We start from the raw sequence: 10,861 nt of genomic DNA, 5'->3' as shown, positions 1-10,861 counted from the left end.
CAGATCTTGCGTTGCTGTGTTGATTGGATAAGGATATAAATCCAGCAAATTTTAACCGGAGTGCATAAGAAAATATAAGCCAAGGAACCAGGCAAGTCAATCACATAACACACACACACACACAGCGCCCTGGTACCTCTGTCAAAAAACAACACCGTTGTGCCTGGTGGTTTACTGTCTGGAAGTGATCAAGGCTGTAGTTGAGGGTAAATGCAAAGTAAACAGAACTCACCCACCCCTCAAATGTTAGGAAAAGTTTATCCTGTCCTTTGGGGCACCCTATCCCATCAGAACACGTTAAACAGCAGCTCTCGGATAAACCCATACATCAGGGCCTCTTCTGTACCCTTATGGCGTGGTATGGACAGGGCCGCTGAAAGCTTTGGCCGAGCCCGGGACAAAATCATCTGTAAGGGCCCCCTCTCAATACAAAATGCAATGAGGACTGAATTTTGGGGCCCTTCTCTTCCTGGGCCAGGGACAACGTACCCATTTGCACTTTAGGCCAATATTGAAGGCGGCCACCTTTACAACAGACCACACCTTCACTAGGTCACCTGAAAATATAACTGAACTGTATTGCAAATGTAATTTCTAACATCTCTTTTCAAAACATGTCATATTTCATGTAAAACTGCACAACTGTAAAATTATGTGGGGGGCCGCAAAAGACATAGGTTCCCCACCCCTGCCCTAGGCCTCATGGTTATGGTTTTTTAGATGTGGGCTATGTTAAGGTATGGTAGGTAGCTCATCTCGACAAAACCAGAGATTCTTAAAGTATATAGAGATATGCCATTGTAATAGGTTGCTATGGGCACCTAACGTGACCAGGTTCCGGTCTGCCTAAAGGGGCATGTCATAATACTCCTAGCATTGAATAGAACAGTCCTTAGGTCTGCCTAAAGGGGGATTTCCCCCCCTCCCCCTTGTAATAATAGAACCCGGAAACAATGGGCCAATGGAACCTCTCTCTCTCTACTCTCTGACAAAACATCCCATCTTGACAGAACACCGGGCCCCAGCCACCAGGGTGGGTCTGGAGTCAATGAGGAGAAAAGCATAGGTTTTTTTATTTTAGTGGGGGTGTAACGGAGTGCAATCATTGGCTGTTTTCGGGGGCCCGGCATTCTGACTGTATAGACACCAGCGTCTGGACTAACCACAGAAGGAGAGATTGTCATTTGAATGCCATTATCCGCCTGTTTTTCGGGGGTGCGATGTAGCTCGGCTATACATAGTTGTGTGTGTGTGTGTGTGTGTGTGTGTGTGTGTGTGTGTGTGTGTGTGTGTGTGTGTGTGTGTGTGTGTGTGTGTGTGTGTGTGTGTGTGTGTGTGTGTGTGTGTGTGTGTGTGTGTGTGAAAGTGTGGGCAGGGCTGCTGACAGTTTTGTCTGGGCCTGGGACAAAGCCATCTCAAAGGCCCTTCTGTCTAATACATACAATATAATAGGACCCAATTTGGGGTCCCCCCTCTTCCTGTGCCCGGGACCACGGACCCCTTTTGTCCTCCTGTCGGCCTGTGTGTGTGTGTGTGTGTGTCTTACCATAAGGTCTCATGAAAATTCAAATCTACTTTATTTTTGAGGAGACTATTGTGGAAATGTTTACATTCTGTAAGTTCAGCCGTAAGGCAAGTGGCGGATTATGCTACGTACGGAGGAAGTATTACTTCCTTCTGATCCCAGTGATCACCATCAACATCCCCCCCCACCCCCACCCCCTTTCTCGTTTTGGTCCCAGAATATATCATACAATTCCCTGGTTGCGAGTTTGGGTCTTAACTTCAGGGGCTAATACTAGAAGACCCTTAAGAAAACTGCGCACTACAGGCTCGTCTATTAGATGATTTACCTCTTAACTTAACCTGTTTTACTCCTGACCCAGTCCTGAACAATCATCCTCCTAAAACTTTTTGGTTGTGCTTGTTTTCCTCATATCCCACAAGAGTGTGAATGTCATGATGATGATAATGATATAAGGATGGAGGGCTACTTCCTGGCGTAATCGGAAGGATGAGGGAGGGGGCCTGGAAGTTTCATTGGTTAGAGGAGAACCTCCCCTTGGGCCTACTCTACTTCAGAAATGGGTATTACTGTAGACCAGTGTAAGAAATGCCTACCGACTAGAGCTTGCCCATATTGCCGAAAATCGTAATGATTCAAAACACAATTTAAGTGTAGTTACTTTTGAAATTGTTCATTTTCTTTGATCACTCTTCCCCTCATGATGATTCAAGTTATGTAGATAATGTTACCATCCCTTGTGCTTCGCCAATCCTTCCTGACAAGGGCTTAGCGTTACACTTTTTCACAAGGGATTGTTGTCCCTGATTCCTAAACCAACTCCCTAACCAACACAGTGCAGTATTTTTTAAATGGTTTTACTTTTCATAACCATTGATTAAAACCTACATATGAATGCATAAACTCCCACACAAACTTTATTTGAGCCTTCAATTTGACCATACAGTAGGCCTACTCGTTGTACCACCCATTGTACCAGTTGGCAGAAGGACCAACTGAAGCTACTCTTTATTGATATACTGTACATTGTTGATGGGTTCTTCTGTATCAGTCAACATCACCTTTAACTTCTGGAATTAAATTCTATTGTAGTCAGATATGGTGTCCCTTGGGGCAAGAAGTTGAGCTATAGGCCTTGATAGTAGATTTGTTGATAGGCTATGTTTCTCTATTAATCATTCCAGCTCCTGCATTGTTGTGACGGTTGAGTTTCCGTGTGTTCATGTACCGTCATGTTTGTGTGTCTACAATGGCATGTAGCTGCAGCCTCCCCTGGGCTTCTATACAGGGCCCCTGGCTGTGTGTGCGTGAGAGAGAGAGTGGCTGTGTCTGTGTGTCTGTGTGAGAGCGAGAGAGAGAGAGAGAGAGAGTGTGTGTGTGTGTGTGTGTGTGTGTGTGTGTGTGTGTGTGTGTGTGTGTGTGTGTGTGTGTGTGTGTGTGTGTGTGTGTGTGTGTGTGTGTGTGTGTGTGTTTGGGTCTGTTGTTGTGCTTGTGTGTAATGTGTGCCTGCCTGTGCTGTGTGTGTGTGTGTGTGTGTGTTTGGGTCTGTTGTTGTGCTTGTGTGTAATGTGTGCCTGCCTGTGCTGTGTGTGCGTGTGTTTATTATTTATGCATTCATCACCACAAACAAATATGAGCACGTAACTGACGATCTGCATCTGCTTGGACAAGTTTCCACTTCCCCCTAGTCATTTTGATAAAGGAACTGCATGCATTTTATTCTCCCATCGTTGTAATGCATGTTGTGGACAGCAACCTATGCTGAAACCAGCAGCAAAGGGAAGAGGTGGGTAAGCAGCGCATGACTCTCCCTAGCGTGACTTAACATGACTCATGGAAATCAAACCAAGGCTGATGACAACCTGCATGACAGTAATGAACACGCACGCACGCACGCACGCACGCACGCACACGCACACCATGTCCATCTCACACAAGCAGTGTTGTCATACATTTACAGTGTTAATTTAACACTTTAGAGGGTAGAATCAACACTGTGCGTGTTACATCCAACTCGCTAAAATGACACATACATTCTGCGGCAAAACTTTGCCATGCACCAAGTCGATGAACCAAACAAACAACAAGGACCAAATTCAAGAAGAAACTCACGCCCATCAATCACTGCCTGAGGAGCCATGGTTGGTTTACGGTTGGTTAACCAACTATCATAATACCACACCTTTCACAACACCAGCCAGCCAATATAGTGGGTGGGGAATCAATCACATTGCCAATTGTTTTACCACTGGCACATTCCTTTCTGAGTTTGAAAAAGAATTTTACAAAAAGACAAGTATAAACAGGTATATATTATTGGACTACATGTAGAAATGGTCTTCTGTTAGACTTTCTCTGAACGGTAGCTTTACAATATTCTAGGGAAATATTTTGAATGCCAGTAGGCATGCTTTGCTATGCTTTCAGTAGAAATGTAATGCATTGCAATGCATTGTAGAATTGAATCGGATCGAATAGAATCGAATCGAATCGCTCCCTCCCGAATCGTAATCGAATCGAATTGTGAGGACAGTGCCAATGCACACCACTAGTATACACTGTATCACCTTTTATAAAGACATGGATAATATATACTGTGTATTAATATTCTGTGGTGTAGTCTTTCATCGCCTTTCATATTTCCTGCTTACTCCAATGTTACATTGTATATTGTACAGTGTATACTAGTGGTGTGCATTGGCACTGTCCTCACAATTCGATTCGATTACGATTCGGGAGGGAGCGATTCGATTCGATTCTATTCGATCCGATTCAATTCTACAATGCATTGCAATGCATTACATTTCTACTGAAAGCATAGCAAATGTTTCATCAGTCATGATGAGGCATTACAAGTAGTCAGATACTGAGCAACAATGTATTGGCTGCTTTCTGTATCAGTCTTGCAGTTTTCAATGCTTTGAAGTTCTTTTATTTATTTTAACATTCATTTGCACCCAAAATATCAACGGAAGTAATTGAAACTTAAAAAAATTGCCGCATCGATTCTGGAACTTGCCGCATTGAATTGGATTGCCCATGCCCTGCACTGCATTGCATCGCCAAATTCATTATTGTTGGCACCACTAGTGTATACTGTACATTACATCAGCTTGGTTCTTACATGCCAATATAAACAACACATGCCCATCAATCACTGCCTGAGGAGCTATGGTTGGTTTACGGTTGGTTAACCAACTATCATAATACCACACCTTTCACAAAACCAGCCAGCCAATATAGTGGGTGGGGAATCAATCACATCACCAATTGTTTTACCACATTCCTTTCAAAGTTTGAAAAATAATTTTACAAAAACATAAGTATAAACAAGTATTATTGGACTGCATGTAGAAATGGCCTTCTGTTAGTAGACTTCCTGTGAATGGTAACTTTACAAAATTCTAGGGAAATATTTTGAATGCCAGTAGGCATTTTTAACTGTAACGCTTGAGTAGGCAGGAAATATGAAAGGGGTTGCACAACAACACTACAGTATATTAATACTCAGTATTATCCTTGTTTTTGTAAAAGGTGATACAGTGTATGCTGTATATTACATCAGCTTGGTTCTAACGTACCAACATACACTTAAAGACAGTCGATTGACAGTTCATTGCAGTATTTTCCTACTTAACCATGTTAGGACTTGCAATATCTTCCCTGAACCTACCTACTAGCAAAACGAGGATCTGTGGAAGGCCAGAGAAGCCGAATGACCTTGTCACCTTGTGTAGCTACCTTATCGTGTGTTCCACCTTCCCTCTTCTGGCAATCTCTGTGACAGAAGATGACCACCATTGTAACGTGGCAGTTACTGTAGAAAGACAGCCTTGTTCTCTGGAGTGACCTGTTCCTGAGGAAGACCTCATTGGCTGGCAATCCATCCAGTCATTTTATAGCAGCTTGATCACTGACTGAAGAGGCCAAAATGTGTCTGATCACAGCCAACGTCCGCGTACATGATGGTTCTCATCCATCCAGGGTGAATTATACAAAGCAGTTAAGCTGTACTGGAAGAAAATGGGCTTTTTCTTGAGCTTGAGCAATGTTCCCGAAGAGAGTACATTGAAGTCTCATTGTTCCTCATCAAAGAAGGCCCATCTGGACTGCTGTCTTGTGTTTTACAACATGCGAACAACTTCTTCTGCACACCACAACCTAGGTACAAGAGCTTTCGGTCGAAGACCTTCATCAGGTGAATGTTACACATACAAATCATTTTGTCAGCATCCTACACCACTTGTATTGTGTGTAGTGGCGTTCCACCAACAATAAAATGATAATCCTAACCTCAAAAAAGAAAAAATACAGCATGTGAACGCTCTTCAAGTCAGAATTGAAGATAAAGTACTGTATGAAGTCCAATGTTTATTTTATTCATTTGATATAGGGAAATGTTTTAATATTCACTGGATTCTGAGAAAGGTTGAAAACACGGGTAGGGAGTTTTTTGGTTTTTTTACAGGTCATGAAAGCACTGGTTGGTCACTTTACAGTATTTTGCCGTTTTGTCAGCCAAAATCTCAAATTAGGTGTGGCAAGTGAGAATCTTCTTGGTTTGTTGCCCTTGCAGACATACACTGTAAAGACCATGCACAGACAATGGACAACTATGCTTGACCTACACACATCATAATCATCATCATGGTTTGTGGTTGCAATTTGAGCATTCCTCACCAGTCTTCTCTGTCACACTGAGAAGAATTGGAGTGTGCTATTGTCCGTTTACATATAGATTGAAATGGTCGTCAACTGTTAAAAAGGTGAACTGTTGTATCGCAAATGCACAAATTGTCTTTTGGTGCCTTTTTTTGAGTATATTTTAGTATACTCCATCGGCACATAAAGAGTCATGTTTTCTTTTCAATTGCTGATTGTAACACACATTTTTGTCTGCAAAAACAAACAAATCTAGGCTACAATAGAGTGGTGTGTACTGTAGATGGTCAACATTCATCTGGTGCGGTGAACAACCAACATGAGGAAAAATAATGGAACTGAAATATTTGTGAAACATAGTTTTAATTGCACACAGTGTAATAGAAGGCATATTGTAACAACAGAAATCCAGAATTGTGGTGTTGAACGTCATGATGGACCATGTAGAAGACACATTTATTAAAGAATCACAATTACGATTATAGTACATGATGCATGATTACAAGGCTGGTTACAAATATAGTACTTTTGCTTGATACGTTGGACAGTTAATCAACACAAACTACCAGAGTTCATAAAAACCATCTTTCATTTTCCCTTTAAAATATATCTTTTAAAAGCAACGCACTATAAAATATAGGTCTACGTCTTGTATCGGCCAATGCCACGATTAAAATAAATGCATTTAGAGCTTAGTGACGTCAATGACAGGTGTTAAAAGTGTTTCATATTTACAGATTCCATACAAGTAACTCAACAACAGTCTGAGTTACTGTGATGCTTTGGTTTAAGTCTGTCATTTCTGCTAAGATAAGCCTATATCATGTGACCATCAGCTGGACATGTGAATACCCCGCTCCTGAGGCAGCCTGAAACTTTAAGGAGAATTCCTGCCAATTTCAACAGTGAGTGCGCTTCAATATGCAACCTTGCGTCCTCCACTTGTGCTTGTGTCCTCACCCCGCCTCCTGGCCCCTCCTTCGTGGAGAAAACAATAAAGTTTCCCCGCCGTCAGCCTAGCCAAAACAATTTTTGGGGGACTCTTCATTCACCATCCAGTTTGCAAATCGTCACGGTCAGGCAGAAACCTCCTATCTCCACTTCTCATTGTTTTTTATGTATTAATTTATGAATCACTATTTTCTAAATAAAAAATCATCGCAACATTAAAGTTGGCTACTAAATTATTTATCATACACATATACCCATGGAAACTGACCAGTAGTACTGTACTTTTATAATGAATAAAGAACGAATATAAAAAAAAAAGTAAAAATAATAGTGGAGATAGGAGGTTTCTGCCTGACAGCAGCAAAATGTGAAAATGACTTTACATATGGAGTTTTTGCAAGATATAGAAATAGAATGCTGTTGTCAGTGATGTCACCACGACGTATTACTTCCTGGTACGAGGCCACAAGCACAAGGGGAGGAAGCAAGGTCGTATATTGGAACGTACCGATAGTGTTGTACCAAGGAGGTCTACATAAGTATCATTGTGTTGTACCCTTGACTTGTCCATACCTGACGACAGTACACTCTTCTTGTTTAACCCTTTCTGAGAACCCAGCCAGTCTAATGGGGGAATACCGGTAGTTTGTTATACTCATCAAGCAACACAACTACATGTTGAAATTGGCAGAAATTCTCCTTTAAAGATGCAATTCATTTAGACGTCTACGTATACAGTAGAACCTATGGGAAAAAAACTGATAAAAAATTTGTACAATTCAGTGTCAGCAATGCATTTACAAAAACTGGCATTCAGCCAGAGGACAAAACAACAACAAAAAGTCTGTTAAAAATGTAAATCTGACGGCACGGCAACACAACGCGCTGAAATGGCTTCAACTTCGGGTCCAGCAGCACCGCCCATTATCACTTGTAGAAGAAGAGGGACACCGCAAGAGGAGGAGGAGGAGGAGGAGGAGGAGGCAGCTGCTAGGCTCAGCGGTGGGGGCAGAGGCAGCCTCCATTCAAGGTAGGTCTCTATACTGCCCTACAAAAGCAAAGTGCAGTAACTATGCAAACATCGAAGCCGAGAAAAATGCCTTCAAAGTATGAATTATATTGGTATTAGGTTGGATATTGTAGTTACTGCAAATTTGACATGGCAATATCTATAAAACCGGACACATTTGGACCATGAACCTTTGTCACAAGATAAAGAAGAGGTCATGAAGACTATTTGTGGTCTAAACTCAATTTTGACAAAGTATGTTGTTAGTGCACTTTGCCTTGTAAGGCAGTATAGGCCTCCAGCCCCACCCATCGTACCTTGTGCCCATCAAAGAAGGGAAACGGCACAGGAGTCACAGGGGGTGGTGTGACTGCCTCCTCCTCCTCCTCCTCCTCCTCCTTCTCAACCCTTGCGCCCCAAAAATCTGGAACCAAAGAAGAAGACCAAAAAAAAAAAAAAAGATTTTTATATATATACACACTTTTAAAAGATTTCAAAGCAAATTAAAAAGACTAAAAAAAACATTGAATTAAAAAAAAAAATGTATATCTGACCCCCTCCCCCATACCCAAGGCTATCTATAATAAGAGTCCCTTGACTAAATAACGCACTTCAGTAAAGTGAAGTATTCCGTAATAGCTATTGTTCTCTTCACAGAGAGACACCCTGTTTTATACACAAATGTCAACAGTTCATCAGCAAGAGTCAGGGCTGCCAGAGAGCATGTACTTCCAGTGTTCTCCCGTCTCAAATATGCTCATTTGTAATCCAAAAGGAGGAGAGAAAAAAGGAGACATCCTCTGTGCGTGTAAGGTAGGTGCCTCAACCATGTTTTTGAGCTCACCGCAATTCCAGTCTGTGACAGACGCGTCCACAAGACAATCGGCAGATAGAACAGCGGTGGAATGGGCCCGCCCCCCAACATGTCATGTCACTTTTACTGCATACTTTCTGGACAGTTGTGCAATGAGCAAGGCAGTTAGCTTTGAACACTGTTTGGGATAATACCTGCGTAGCCGCGGGGGGTGGAACAGGGTTTATGCCGCTGGTTTGCTAACAAGTAGAAAAGGTGAAGGCAGTCAGTTTCCAGAACGTCTGCTTGCTTAATCCTCAGTGGCTGTGGGGAAGTGAGGTGAGGGTCTTACCAGTAGCTCACCCTAAAGAGGGAGTTTGTGCACATGATTCTGACTAGTTAATTGTGCTTGTTAACCACAAGAAAGTTAGTGTCAATACCCCCCCAACCAATATCCCCATACCTACCCCACCCTACCAGCAACTTCTTTAGTCCCCTTATCACAGAATATGAGTCCCATCTGAGTAAACCACCCCACCCCCCCACTTAAAAGTGCAAGCTGTGTGGCTCCATCACATTCGAGCAAAAGGACTTCTAAAATACACATTTCGTCCATACGTTCCATACTTTATGCCATCTATCCTAGTCTTCTGAAGGTCTTCCTTCTCTTCTAAAACTAAATTAAAAAAATAGAGTTCTTCTGCTCCACGTTATGTTCTTGTTTTGATCTTCTTGAGTCTTCTCAGGGCGTTCCATCCCCATGGTCCTCGCCTTCGGCCAGCTCCTGAATGCTGCCTAACTGGGTTGTGGGGGGGTTGACCTCCCTCATCGGGGACGAGTTCTCGCCGTCAGATACCAACTCCTTGTTTTTGTCATCCTTCTTCTGTGTGTTAGAGAGAGAGAGAGAGAGAGAGAGAGAGAGAGAGAGAGAGAGAGAGAGAGAGAGAGAGAGAGAGAGAGAGAGAGAGAGAGAGAGAGAGAGATAGAGAGAGAGAGAGAAAGAGAGAGAAACATTATCCTTAGCAAGCTAGAAACATTATCCTTACCTTATTGGCAGTATAAACTTTTGTTCTACTTTCCACTTCTGTTTTCTGACCTTTCTGTGCCAATTTACGTCACAGTTTCGTGGTGATTCATGCAACAAAGCTTTTTTTTTAAAAACACTGACGGAAATGCTGAATCTATGGGAATATTTGTTTTCCACAAACCTGACTTGCGTAGACACAAGCAGCTCCGATGAATACCATGCAAGCTTCTCCCATGAAGCCTGCCAGGAGAGATCCCACGCCCAAAGTTCCTCCATGGACCCTACAAAACAAGACAACACACAAACAGCTAGCTTAGCAGTGATATCCAATGATGGGCAACCTGTGATGGGACAGCTAAAGCCATTTCTGGGGGGTGGCTCACAGTGCTGTGCCACAGTCACTGTTGAGAAACACTACTTCTCTAGTTTAGTAGTCTGGTTTAATAGACTAGGAAGCCATGGCACGGAGTTGGCGCTTGGAATCAGCAAGTTCGAACCCCCTGCCAATAGGGAAGGTGAGGGAGCACATAAGTAATACCCACCATCATTCATGGCTGAACCACCCTTGAGCCAGGCATCCAACGTTTGTACTGTATAAGTCACTCTGAATACAAGTGACCACTAAGTGCAATGAAACGATTTTAATGTACTAGAATAACAGCTGAGCATTACCTGTAGGTTTTTTTTTTGGTACAACACTCACATGGACATCAGTAGTGACATTACTGCCAAACAAAACCAATTGGCAGAACTGGGTTTATACTGGAAACGTGACCGTTCACACAATGGGCTCCTTTGTCTAGTGACAAACCCTCTTCCTTCTTCCTATTATGGAAGAACATAAATCCATCAACTCTACTCCCCCATATCTGTTTAGCTGGGCAACAAGACAAC

The 10,861-nt window shown here is 42.5% G+C and overlaps 1 protein-coding gene across 2 annotated transcripts in view; it reads right to left on the bottom strand.

The window, feature by feature from the left end:
- Window positions 1-6,531: 6,531 nt before the first annotated feature.
- ankha (ANKH inorganic pyrophosphate transport regulator a) overlaps window positions 6,532-10,861 on the bottom strand; it is a 33,232-nt gene continuing 28,902 nt past the window's right edge. Inside the window, exons 11-14 of one of the 2 annotated variants that reach the window (XM_063207060.1) lie at window positions 10,149-10,248; window positions 9,156-9,823; window positions 8,465-8,571; window positions 6,532-8,186 (exon numbers count right to left, since the gene is read on the bottom strand). In XM_063207060.1, the coding sequence (XP_063063130.1) occupies window positions 9,683-9,823; window positions 10,149-10,248 (241 nt within the window). In that variant the 3' untranslated portion in view covers window positions 6,532-8,186; window positions 8,465-8,571; window positions 9,156-9,682. Of the gene's footprint in view, window positions 8,572-9,155; window positions 9,824-10,148; window positions 10,249-10,861 lie in introns of both variants that reach the window. The other variant, XM_063207059.1, reaches the window with a different exon arrangement.

This window comes from Engraulis encrasicolus, chromosome 9, assembly GCF_034702125.1.
Source record: "Engraulis encrasicolus isolate BLACKSEA-1 chromosome 9, IST_EnEncr_1.0, whole genome shotgun sequence".
Classification (NCBI taxonomy): Eukaryota; Metazoa; Chordata; class Actinopteri; order Clupeiformes; family Engraulidae; genus Engraulis; species Engraulis encrasicolus.
This window is presented reverse-complemented; position numbering and strand designations above follow the sequence as displayed.